This window comes from Phoenix dactylifera, unplaced genomic scaffold, assembly GCF_009389715.1.
Source record: "Phoenix dactylifera cultivar Barhee BC4 unplaced genomic scaffold, palm_55x_up_171113_PBpolish2nd_filt_p 000675F, whole genome shotgun sequence".
Classification (NCBI taxonomy): Eukaryota; Viridiplantae; Streptophyta; class Magnoliopsida; order Arecales; family Arecaceae; genus Phoenix; species Phoenix dactylifera.
The window spans coordinates 87,931-101,061 of record NW_024068062.1 but is presented as its reverse complement, the minus strand read 5'-3'; the positions used below and the strand labels follow the sequence as shown (position 1 = coordinate 101,061).

General features: G+C 41.9%; 1 protein-coding gene across 1 annotated transcript in view; it reads left to right on the top strand.

Annotated features, from left to right (window-relative positions):
- Positions 1 to 13,131, top strand: part of LOC103711964 (endoribonuclease Dicer homolog 3b-like) — a 78,597-nt gene that overhangs the window by 44,276 nt on the left and 21,190 nt on the right. The window contains exons 13-14 of the mRNA XM_039119996.1: positions 7,143 to 7,358; positions 7,499 to 7,764. Coding sequence (XP_038975924.1) covers positions 7,143 to 7,358; positions 7,499 to 7,764 — 482 coding nt within the window. The remainder of the gene's footprint in view (positions 1 to 7,142; positions 7,359 to 7,498; positions 7,765 to 13,131) is intronic.

Here is a 13,131-nt window from a genome sequence, read left to right as displayed (position 1 = left end):
TGCATATACTAATTTCCTTTTAGGTATAGGCATAAATAGAAATTTATCTTTTATGATCATGAATCTTTGATTGAGCCTTTACATACATCTCATGCACATAATTTTCAGATTTGGAAATTTTTCAATTAAATATGCTATCAGCTGAAATTCTGATCATGCAAGATATGATTTTAATTTTGCAATCTGATTGTGATTAAAACTAATCATGCAAGATCTAGATTTTTAAACAAAAATCTGCATGCTGAAATCTGAAATTTCAGCATGCAGAAATTTCAGCAAGCATAAAAGAAAATTTCAGATCTAATTTAAATCCTAATCAAGCCAATCAATTTTAATCTTAATCCCATAAACGCGGCTCTGATACCACTATTGGATTACCCCCACACGCGTTGCGATGATCGCAGCGGAAAGACACATGCGGGGGCGTTCATCTCATGAACGTTCTAGGGAACGTAGATTTCAAAAAAATTCTAGAGTTCTCTAACTCAGTTTTATGAAATCTAAAGGGAAGATTAAAATTAAAAGACATGATTAATTTCAGATCTACTACAATTCCTAATTGTATAGAATTTATAAAGATCTAATCTTTACCTTTGAGCGGGTAGAACTTCACCGCTATCTGATGATCGTAGGATTTCTTGTTCTCTTGAAGCCGCATAAGCGTCCGGCCTCTACAGGTATCCACACGAGGTACAGATCGCTCCAAGATCTCACCGGGGTGCTAGCTCCCTTGCAGAGATCACCTTTGATGGCTGAATTCCTCTCTCTTTAATCAACTCCTTGATTACTTTGAGAGGAAAAAGAAGGAAGACGACGAATGTCAAAGGGGAGGAAGAAGAAGACGATGGCTCTTCTTCTTTCTCTCTTGCTCACGCCAAAGGGAAGGAGGGAGAGGGTGGCGGCTGATTGAAGGCTCCAAATCCTTATGCATCACACCTGGTCCCTTTAAATAGGCATCTCATGCCTACACAAATAAGGAATAATTTCATCAATCAATCAATCCTTGATTCATCCCTCCAAAATCAGCAACACCCCTTACTTAATTCTATCACAACCCTTACTTAAAAGTGATTGGAGAGAATCCAAGGGATGTGCTCGTGCCATGTGGCAATCCGCGCGAAAGAGGAGGAGAAGCATCCGGCCCTCCATGTGGCATGGGATCAAACTAGGAAAGGAGGGGCGGACGCCCCTCCTTTCTTCATGCGTGTGAGAAGGAGGGGCGGACGCCCCTCCTTTCCTTCTTTGTTCCACACGGCATGAAGGAAGATCCCTTCCTGGTTTTTCATGCATTTATTTCCTAATCTAATTAGGAATTACATGGTCCCACTTGGCCAATTGAATTCTAATCTAATTAGAACCTAATGTGTCCTCCAAATTGATTTATATGAATTCTAATCCAATTAGGACTTGAATTGGACTTCATGAATCAAGTTCCTTATCTAATAAGGGTTCTAATTAATTAGGCCTTCCCATCCTTATCCAATAAGGTTAAGTCTAATTTAATTAGGTCCAATTAAATCAATTAAATTGCAATCCAATTGCAAATCCTTCTTCTTTAATTCACTAACTTTTAGCGGGTTAAACCAATTGTCAATCAAATTGACAATCAATTTTAATTGCGAATCTAAACTGCAATCCAACCGTCGGAACGATCAAAACCTCTAATGTGTGTGACCCCGTAGGTTCTATTCTGACTGGTAGTGAGATATATTATGATCTCCATCATAATATCATCGAAACTTCTTTCAATGGGTTGAAACGATTTCAACTCTACTCTTAGGGTTCACTGATCACCAAGTGAATGCCTTTGAGTCTCACAATCCACTAGTGACACCTAGCAGCATATAGTGACAACCCAGCAGAACGGAAGGGATGAACCTCTAGGTGCAGTTAGCGTATGATACAGTACCTCTATCGTAGATCCCGACATGACGGAGGTTATGGATAACTCGTCAAACCCCATCGTCTGTCTTATGTCAGATTTATTTGACTCAAGTTCGAGATTGGAAAACTCTTTTTCCAGAATTGCCCTGGCCAAGGTATTTCGAACTTAATCTTATAAATCACATAGAATCACTCTTAATCTATCAAGATCGATAGATCCCATCTAGATGCAACCCTAATCCGACAGCAAACCTACTGCAGCCAATCTGCACCACAAGAATCCTTAGGGCTCATGTTTATGTGCTCGTCAAACTACAGCAACCTCAACGTGACTAGTTGAGGCATCGCAGGTCTAAGTACTAGTCATACAACTGCAGCATCAAGTAAGTCACTGACGAATGGATAGACATCCAAGTGACTTCTTGCTTTGATCACGCTCAGTACCCTTGTTCTCTCTAACAAGCACTTGCACAATCACTCCAATGTCCCCACACTATGGACTCAAGACTCGTCCATCAAAGAAAGCGAACTGTGCACTAATCTCAGTGGATCGATCACCGTCCTCGTGATGATCCATCGATCAGGAGCAATTCAGGAATTAATCACCAATGACACATGCCTCAAATTCTCAACTCTTGAGAATATGCATCATCATCTTTTTAATTCCTTAGACGATCCATGGACACATAAGAACATGAATGAAAAGAATGCCCAACTTAATAAATTCATAATTAGGTTAAGTACAAATTTATATCCTAGAACTAAATAATGCGTCAGCCAAATTGGCTTCTAGGGCATACTTCTAACAGGAGGGAGGGAGGGAGAGAGGGAGTGGGAGGAAGGGAGAGAGTGGGAGAGGGTGGTGAAGAGAGAGAGGCAGAGGGAAGTGGAGAGGGAGAAAGCAGGAGAGGAAAGAGAGAGGGAGGGAGGGAGAGGGGGAGGAAGGGAGGGAGAGGCCAGCAGAGTGCAAGAGAGGTGGAGGGAAGGGGGAGAGGGGGCTTTCTTCCATGTTGTCGGAATAGGGGTGGAGCCCCTCTTTCATTTCGAAACAGGAGCTTCGACCTCTTTTATTTATTTATTTATTTTTTTAAAGTGAAGTCGGCAGGAACTGCCACTTCACTTATTATTTTCTTTAAGTGAAGTTGACTTCCTCTCCCCCCTCCCTTTGCCTCTATTGCGCTCCGCTGGCCTCCCCCTCCCTTCCTCTCCCTCCCCCTTCCTTCCTCTCTTTCCTTCTCCCTCCCCCCTCCCTTGTCGGTTTCTCGATCCGAGCGGAACTGTCCCAGCCGGCCTTCGGTACGACTTGGTACACCCCAATCTGGATAGTTTGGGACGGTAACACTAACCTATCTTATAATTGTTGAAGTATGAGGCCGCCCATATCCTTGAGGTTTACCCACCTATATCTCCATTTAATTTGGATGAGGCCGTAAAATTCACATATCATAAATCCATTTTTATCTTTATTGATAATTGGAATGAGGCTACTCATATATTGCTTTGCAAGAAGTCCAGTTTTATCTTTCAAGTATAGTATTATTTTACAAATTAAATAGAAATAAACATGCCGTTATAAACTATTTATTAAGAAAGCTCCCATGAAAAAATAATTATTCTATTTCAAGTTTAATTTATAAAAGAGTAAAAATCATGACTGAGCTAGATACATAGACATGACCATGGATTCAAAAATCATCAGAATGGGATGGTATGACATGGTTCGCCTATCGGCCCAAATCGGATAGTACGGGGCGTACTATACCGTACTGGTTCAGTACTGGTACCAGATACGCTGAAAAGATTCCATACCGTACCGATATAGTGCTAGTATGACACCGGTATAGGATTTGGTACCGAGACGATAAACCTTGGTTATATGGATGCCCAAACCCTATTTATCAATATGTAGCAGGCAAACCAACATGTATTGGTGTATACTGATGTTGCTGTACCGATTGTATTGGTTGCTGTAACAACCCAGGATCTCACCTAAAATGGCTAATCGGAAGGTATTATTTGGGTTTTTTGATCCTGTATAAGTACCCAAGATCTACCCAGCGAATAACCAATGTGGGACTAAACACACGCCCGCACATGTCCTCATATACTCCCCCCATTCAAGCCCTGACGTCTTCATCAGGCTAAGGGTTTAAATCCATTCAAATCTAATCACAAACACCACGATCGGCCCATGGTCAACCTCAATGGATCCGTACTGCAGTGTCCCCTAGTCCACAGGTTATGGGTTGGGTCCGCTCTTATACCATTTGTAACAACTCAGGATCTCATCCAAAATGGCTAGCCGGAAGGTATTATTTGGGTTCCTTGATCCTGTATAAGTATCCAAGATCTACCCAACGAATAACTGATGTGAGACTAAACACACGCCCGTACGGGTCCTCATAGTCGCACTGATAGCATTTCATTTTTTTAAGTTGTCATTTCAATACATATTGTTAGTACTGGTAACTTATCGTTCCAAAGAAAAAACGGTATGGAGTTGGTTACTAGTATTTAAAACCTTGGACATGAGCATAAGACCTCACTATAAAGGCTATCTAGAAAATATTATTTGAGTTTTTTGACCCCGTAACTATGATCTTCTTAGTGCATAACTGATGTGTGTGACTAAACATATGCCTGCATGAATCCTTACACACTCTCCCATTTAAGCCCTGGCATCCTATCTAGGCTAAGGGTCTAATCTAATCAAGTTCAATCACAAACACTATGATCAACTTGCAGTTAGTTCTAGAAGAGCATGTGTTGCAATGACCCCTAGTTGTACATGGGTTGTAGGTTGGGTCCACTTCGATACTATTTTTGACAAACCAGGATCTCATCAAAAGGGCTAGCTAAAAGTTATTATTTATATTTCTTGGTCCTGTAAAAGTACCCAAGATCTATCGAGTACACAACCCAAGATTTAACCCAAAAAGGCTAGCTAGAAAGTAGTATTTGGATTCGTCGGCTTCGTCAAGGATCGCTGAACCGGTACCGGTAGCGTACCGGTCGGCAACTGGACTGGTTCGAACTGGTACCAAATCGGTACCGCTGGTTCGGCCTCCAAAAGTCCAAAAAAATTTGACTTGGCTGGTATGGGCCGATACAGGCCGGTACGGGGGCCGGTACGGGCCGGTTCGGACTGGTTTGGACTGATACGGACCAGTACGAGTCGATACTATTTTTCACCGCTGTCCCGGATTGGTCTGGTCCAGTACGGGCTGAACCGGCCGGTATGGGCCGGTTCAGCATACCATGGGCCTCGTATAAGTATCCAAGATCTTCCTGATGCAAAACTAATGTGAGATTAAACATACACCCACATGGGTCCTCACATAAATAGAGAATTAAAAGTCATGTGATTTCATTTTTTTATAACTAGTAATTGAAATATCATGATTCAAAATGATATAACTAAAGATCTACAACTGATTATAGATTTCAAAATATAAAGAATTTTAGAATTGAAGCCAATTCTAGATTTCAAAACTTCAAAAAAAGACTAACTGAGGTTCTAGGACTTTAAGCCGAACTGTCTCGAATCGAATAGTTTGGGCCATACTGAAGTGAACCGATCAAGAACCAGAATAGTTTGAATGGTCTAGGTGGCTCGGCTTTAATAAATGATAAGACCCCCGCCAAGGTTCGTCGTACCGTCAAGTTTGGGGCGCATTGAGCCATACCGATGATGGACTGCACGGTTTCACCCTTTGGTTCGAGAAACCAGCAAGGGCGGGGGACAGGGAGAAGAGGAGAGAGGAAAAGAGAGAGGGGGCGAGGAAGGAGAGGGAGGAAAGGAGAGAGAGGGAGTTGTAGGGGATGGACGAAGGAGGTCGGAGAAGAGCCGCGGAGGGCCAAGGAGGGGCAGAGGAGGGCTCCCGCTGGGGGGTTGCTCTCTTTTATTTTGAAAATTTTAAGTGAAGTTGGCAAGGTCTTAATGTTTTCCAAATAAAAAAGGCCTCCTCCCAGGGATTTTGTTTTAAACGAAATAGGAGGACCAGATGGTTGAGCCCTTCCTCTACCCATCCCCGCCCCTCCCTGCCCCTCCGCGGCCATCCTCCTCCCTCTCCCTCTCCCTCACTCTCCCTCTCCCTGCCTCCCTCTCTTTCTATCTTTCTTTCTCCGAACTCAAATTTTGTATCGGTTTCCACCTAGTATGGTATGGTACGCCCCGTTCCGGGTAATATGGGGCAATACAGTAAACCATGATAGATAGACTGTAAATACTCGGTCCTATTCTGGCAGAACTAGGATGTGAAATACTACAAGTCTCAGCATTGGAGGGAAGTTAGGTGTTGCATCATTAAGTGATAATAATGGAGAAAAGATTAAGATAATATAGACATCCTCAGATAGGGCCATAGATGACATTAGTAGTTGAGGATCAAACATGTGTTGAATGGTCACCATGCAAAGGCTTTCGAAAAACTCTGAAAAGAAAAGAAAATAAAATATTGAAGGAAGTAGAGGAAATTGGTGTGAATGCCTTAGATTAATATGAAATATGAAATTTAGGCATGAATGATGAATGGATCCCATATATGACTATTTGTTATTGGTATTAAGGTTTTTCCTTGCATCTGAGAACTAAAATTTCTCTTGTAAGTAGAAACTGTACATTTTTCTCCCCCCCCCCCCCCCCTAAAAAGGAGGAATTACACATCACATATAGTTTGTTAGTGTAAAACATGGGGAAATGATTTGAAAGCTGATTGGCTTGTTATATGATATAATCTGACATATGGTAGATGCACTATGGCGCCATATTTTTTTCATATTCTTGAAGAATTGTAGTCATGCAAACAAATCTAATTTATAATTAATAGCTGTTGTCCACTCTTGACTAACTAGTGAGCAGTTTGACTAAACTCTTTTTTTAATGGTTTTTGGAAAGCATGCCATGCAGAACTTCGAATAAGGTATGATTCAATGGAGTTCTCTATTACATTCCATTTAAGAGGGTGCTATAGGTTCTCAGTTGTTTTCATGGAATTAAATTTTCTCTTTAAATTATCATGCCTGTTGGTATCAGAAGTCATTTACTGCTACAAGCCTACAACATAACTAGCCCTCATATGTTCCTAAACCATTTCAAGTTATGAATTCGTTAGCACTTTATTTATTGCTTTTGTATTACAAAGTATTAAGGTACCCAAGTTAATTTGTTCATTGTTAGAGGGCACGCTTGATGCCTTTCTATGTTATTGGAGATGGATTTTGGTTATGTAGGTTCTAATGTAATTAATCCTCTGCAGGGGAAATACTGAACAAAGAGATCACTTGTTTGATATTATTCGAGGTGAATTTTTGATGACAAGTTCTGCTTTATATAGATATCACAAGACTTCTATCTCTAAAATTTGTTGTGAACATAAGGATGTATATTGTGTTGGGTCAACGGGAGCAACAGTTACTGCAGATTCTAGTGTTAACCTCATTTATAAATACTGTGACAAGCTTCCAAAAGACAGGTATAAGTAAATCCCTCTTGTTTCTCTTTGGAATGATTGCTATGCTTAGTTTGATACTTGCTTAGATAACTTATTTGGATCCTGATGCTTGCTATGTAGAATATGCTTCTATCTTATAACTGATAGAACCCATTTTTTAGGTATTTCATCCCACAGCCATCCTTCCAATTACTTGCGAAAGATGGCTTATTTGAGTGTACGTTGACTTTACCTCCAAATGCAGCATTTCAAAGGATGGCAGGTCCTCTGAGTACCAACTCTAACTTAGCAAAGCAGCTGGTGTCCTTAGAGGCCTGTAAAAAACTGCATGAGTTGGGTGCACTAAGCGATCATCTTCTTCCTTTTCCTGAAGAGCCTCTGGAGACTGATATTGGTGGAATAAACAAAGATTATGCTTCTGGGGCAGGTATCTTATGCAACTTCTATTTTTTGTTTGTAGGTATATTATTTAGTGTTGCATATTGTCAGAGTGATCCTTGTTGGATATGGTTAGCAGCATAGTTGCTCCACCTGATAAATAAGACACATCGGGTTAAAATCCTCCCTTTTTTGTCTCTCTCTGTGTTTCCTGGGTACCTTATCTAAAATGACTGTCTCAGGTGTATACTCTCCTAATCTGAAGTTATTTCAGTCACAGTATTGCATCATCTTGCAAAATGTTTCACAACTTACTATGATATATTTAATGGATATCGGAATATAAAGAAAATAATGCCAACTTGCCAAGACTAACACAAAGTGATATTAATTCTGTATAATTATATTGCAAGGTTCTATGGCTTTTTAGCAATTCATATTGGGTATTGCTTGTTAAATCTGTTATTTACTGTTAATATGGTATATCTGAGGAGTGTGGACTTTTTTAAGGACAAGTTGAAAACTCAATAAATCAGATGTGTGCATACAAGTCAGCCTAGAACATGTTTTATATATGCAAAGAGATATGTGCCATTCACATTGTATTGTAGATAATCAATTCACTTCCTAGAAATTCCTAAAATAGGTCATTTTCTTATAGGCTAGTTTTTTTTTTTTTGCTAAAGCGGGTGCTTCATACAGATTGAGTACGGATATACCCAATAAAATCAGAAAACAACAAGTCTTGGAGTGCTCTGGGCAACTCCCCCTCCTTAGCCCACAGGGTACCCCTGAAGTGACAGGGTACATAAGAAGCCACCCAGTCCGCGGCCCCATTAGCCTCTCTGAATACATGCCTAGCCTGAAAGGCCACAACGTCACTCACCATAGGCCAAATATCCTGAAGCAGGGGGTGTCTCCCTCTACCACCACTCGGGCCACTTTGTTATAGGCTAGTGTTAGTTACAGTACTTGTGACTCATTTTCTATTGTTCTATAAAAGCACTTCATATAAGTATACTTAGCAAACAAGCCCTAGTATACTTGTTCATCTCGTTGACTGGAGTTTATCCTCGTGTAGTTATCACAAGTCATTTATTGCATTTAACCATCCAATTTCAACCATTATGAGTTTGGGAATAGTGGCCAGAAAGGTGTTTTGAGAATTTGTTTTTATACTGGAGTGTAAAAAAGTTGGGTTGAGCTCAGTTGGTTTGTTTTATCCATTCTACTAGAGTCCAAGGCTCCAAGCTCAAAATAATAATGAACAGATTCCATTAACTTTACTTCTTCTTTTTTCCAATCTTAAATCTTTAAAAAAAATTTTGGATCCCTTCTGTACCTCTATCAGTATCTTCACTTGATTAACATTCTTTTAGCCATTTTACTTATTCTTTTGGTTATCTTTGTTAGGTTATTTTGGTTATCTTTGTTAGGTTATTTTGGTGACAACAAGTACAATTTGCACTGGTTTTAGTTTCTAGATATTCCTCTAATCCTTGTTATCTAGATTATCAATTAGTCAAATCTAGTGTTGTCGCTTCCATAAAGTTTGTTAATATAATTATTCATCAAGTATGAACAGATAATATCCCCTCTCCCCAATTATTGACAATTCAGTACTTATAGCTGCTAGCCACGATGTGATCTGGCTAATGAATTGCTTGATAGAGGAAGATATTCAGAATCAAATTATTTGGTCTGTTTAATACCCGAAAGTCCACCCATAGTGACCAGAGAAAAATAAGTGAAAGAAGATGGAAATGTTTTTTGCCCCAGTATTTGCTTATTCTGTTTCTTGATAAGCAAAAAAGAGTGGTGTTAATATCACCAGTTTAAAATAGGATGAATATTTAGATATTATATAAGTATTATAATCTATAATATACTTGTAGAAGTTTCATAATTTTGCAATAGAATGTATTATTTTAATGACAAAGAAGGATGTATAATATGAACACACATGGTTGGGATAAGGTTCCTTTAACATGATTTTTATTTGAATGCATTTTGTCAAATATTAAGTAGAAGAAAAAAATTTCTTTAGGAAGATTGCATGCCATGGTTTTCTGAGGCAGCTACTAGAGTTGGTTGAATTATAGCCTAAAAGATCAAACTTTTTTCATCATAATTTTGAAATTATCTTCTGTTGTTAAATCATTAAGAAGGATCTCATACTTTATCTGTGACTTCCATTGAATATGTTAGTACTTACTTTCCTAATGGATGAGCATCTATGTGATTACTCTTGAATCCACATATTTACTTCAAGACTTGTTAGCTGAATAGACTTCATCAGTGTCGTGAGCGAGGGAGCAGTTTGCTTGCAGGCTATGGTATTGCTGGCTTGTGCATGGCGGTCGCTCGGTAGGCAGAGCCACACAATGTTGGCACAACAGTAGAGCATTGTCCCACCTCATGCAGTAACCACACAAGATTCACTCTGATCTCTTCTTCCTCATTCTCCTACTACTCTATTTGAGCTGCTTTTCTTCTTCTTCTTCTTCTTCTTCTTCTTCTTCTTCTTCTTTTTCTTCTTCATCTTCTTCTTCGCATATCAGGATGGGATTCAATTTGAGAACACTAACCCTAAAGAGATTCTTTGAAACTCTAAAGGGATTTGGGAAGCTGTGTGGAGTCAAACAGTGAATATGCTATTTGATGACATGGCAAACTATTGTTGGATGGTCAATATTGGTCCCAATTGTGAGTATGGTTTAGGGAGACGAATGGGGATTGAGGAAGTAAAATAGACCAGTTCGGGGTAGTTTCATCATAAAAAATGCATTTGCTCTCCACTGATGCCAACAATAATGATTTTTTCTATTCTATTGATGGGACTTTAAAAAAGGTATTTCTTGGGGTATAGCTTGATATTATTCATGTCAATTTGTTTGTAAATGTCGATAATGTAGATCTTTATATGTAATATTGGCAAAATGTTGGGTGTCATTTGCCAAAAATCCTATATATTTATGTTAAGAATATCTAGCATCTTTTCTGCACAGCCCATTCTTTTTTTTTTTTTTGGTACTATGGTAGCTCACGTCAGCCGTGTGTGAGTTCTACCAACAGCGTCAGAGGAAATAAGAGTACATAAAAATAGGGGAGCAGAATTTGTCCCTGTCCACAAAACCTCCCACGAGTGGTGAGCAGCGAAGGAGGCGACCCAGTCTGCTGCTGTGTTCGCCTTCCTAAACACATGGGCCATCTGAAACGAGCTGCAGTCAGCCACCAAGCTCCAAATGTCACTGAGTAGGGGATGACCATCTCCCTATCGCCCACCGTCTTGGATCCACTCAGACACCGTAGTCGAGTCTCCCTTCAGGATGATGTAGTCTGCCCTTAGAATCCTCTTCACATAGGTGACTTCCTCCCATGCTGCTCTAAACTCCGCTCCAATAGCGGTCATATCCTAGGTGCACCTCCCGCCCACCACAATCAACCTGAAATTGTGATCCTGGATCACAAACCTGGTACCTCCCCTATCTCCACTCGCCAAGGCGCTACCATCAAAGTTCACCTTGAGGTGACCAGGGGGTTGGGGCTCCCAAGAAACAAGAGTAACTCGGGGCACTGTAGTAGCGAGATGGGAGCCCCAGATGTCCCTAGCCCACTCCGGTGAAGATGTCCTGGTAGCAGCGATAATTTCCGTTGCCTAATGGATAGCTCTGTCCACCACAACCCTCAGGGATGCCCTCCAACCATCAAAGGCACGAGCATTCCTGTCCAGTCAGATGTGATACGCCATATAAACATAGGTGATGCCACTGTCCAAAGTCTCCGGTCTACCTGCCTGCCTCTTCAGGTGGTCTAGCAGATCCTCTGCCGACTCCATACCCTGTGGCAAGGAGCAGGGTGCCCTCTGCCACACCTGCACAGCCCTGAGACACCCAAGAAGAGCATGGCTAATAGTCTCCTCCATGTCCGGACAGTCTTCACACATCGGAGTAATCCGGACACCCCTACTTGCCAACACCCCCTAGGTCGGTAAGCAGCCCCAAGCCACCTTCCAAATGAACAAGGTGACTGGGGGGTGCACCTGCATTCTCCATATCCACCTGCCCTTAATCTGTCGGGTGACTTCTTTGCCCATCAGCTCCTGCAAATCACTGGATCTCACCCTTGTCCGCCCTGTCGACGCCCACAGTCATCGATCTCTCCTGGCCTCACCAGGGATCGGAGTCACAAGGACCCTCTCGGCCAACTGCTCCATGAAGACGTCCTGGATCAATGCCTTTTTCCAGCGACCCCCGCTCGGACTAGTTAGGTCACTGACTCTGCATCCGGCCAATCTCATCGAATCCACCATCGTTGGCATCCTACCAGTGGCTGGTCAGTCACCTAAGCATCCCTGAGGACATCGATAGACTGCCTATCCCCGATGGCCCATCTAACCGCTGGCAACACCACCGGGGCATGAGCACAAATCTCCTTCCAGATGAAGGAATTGTGTCATCCCATCCGAAAGTCATCCATCTCCGAGCACACACCGTTCTTGCTCCTCAGAAGGGCACACCACAGACTGTGTGGCTCTAGAATATATCTAGCCACATGTCTCGCAGCCATAATCTCCCGCCTCACCACTAGGGAGTGCACTCCCAGACCACCTGACCTGACCGACTGGCATAATACCTCCCATGCCACAAGGTGGATGCCTCCTCTGCCCCGTCGCCTGCCCCAGATGCAATTCCTAAGTAGCTGGTCCAAGGATCTCATCGGCGCCACTTGCACAATAGTGTTCGATAGCAGGTATAACGGTATGGAGTTAAGGATTGATCTCACCAATGTCACTCTATCCATCATAGACAAGGTCTCCATCTACCAACCCTCAAGTCTCTGTCTGACGCTCTGCTCAATATCATGACAATCCCCGTGACGCAGATGCCTACCTATGATCGGGACCCCCAAGTACTTCAATGTGACCTCCTGCTCACCTACCCCCAAATTTTGCTTGATTGAAGTCTTCTCCTGAGGCTTGATCTTTGGGCTGAAGGAGATTGCTGACTTGGCTAAGTTGACTTGCTGACCAGAGGCCGCACAGTAATCCCCTAGAATCTGCCGAATCACCAATGTTGCTTGCCTTGTAGCCCTAGCCAGGATCATACAATCATCAGCGAATAAGAAGTGCGATACCTGAATGGACTCCGGACCAGTTCTGTAGACCTCCAAGGATGCGACTCCACCGCATGGCGGAAGGTTCTACATAAGGCATCCGCACATATAATAAATAGTAGCGGGGATAATGGACAACCTTGCAGAAGGCCTACCGTAGAGACAAAGAACTATGTGGGTGTGCCATTCACCAGGATGGCAAAGGATGCCATGCTGACACATCCCATGACCCAGCTAATCCACCTGTCATGAAATCCAAAACTTCTCAAAGTACTCCTCAGGAAGCGCTAGCTCAACCTGT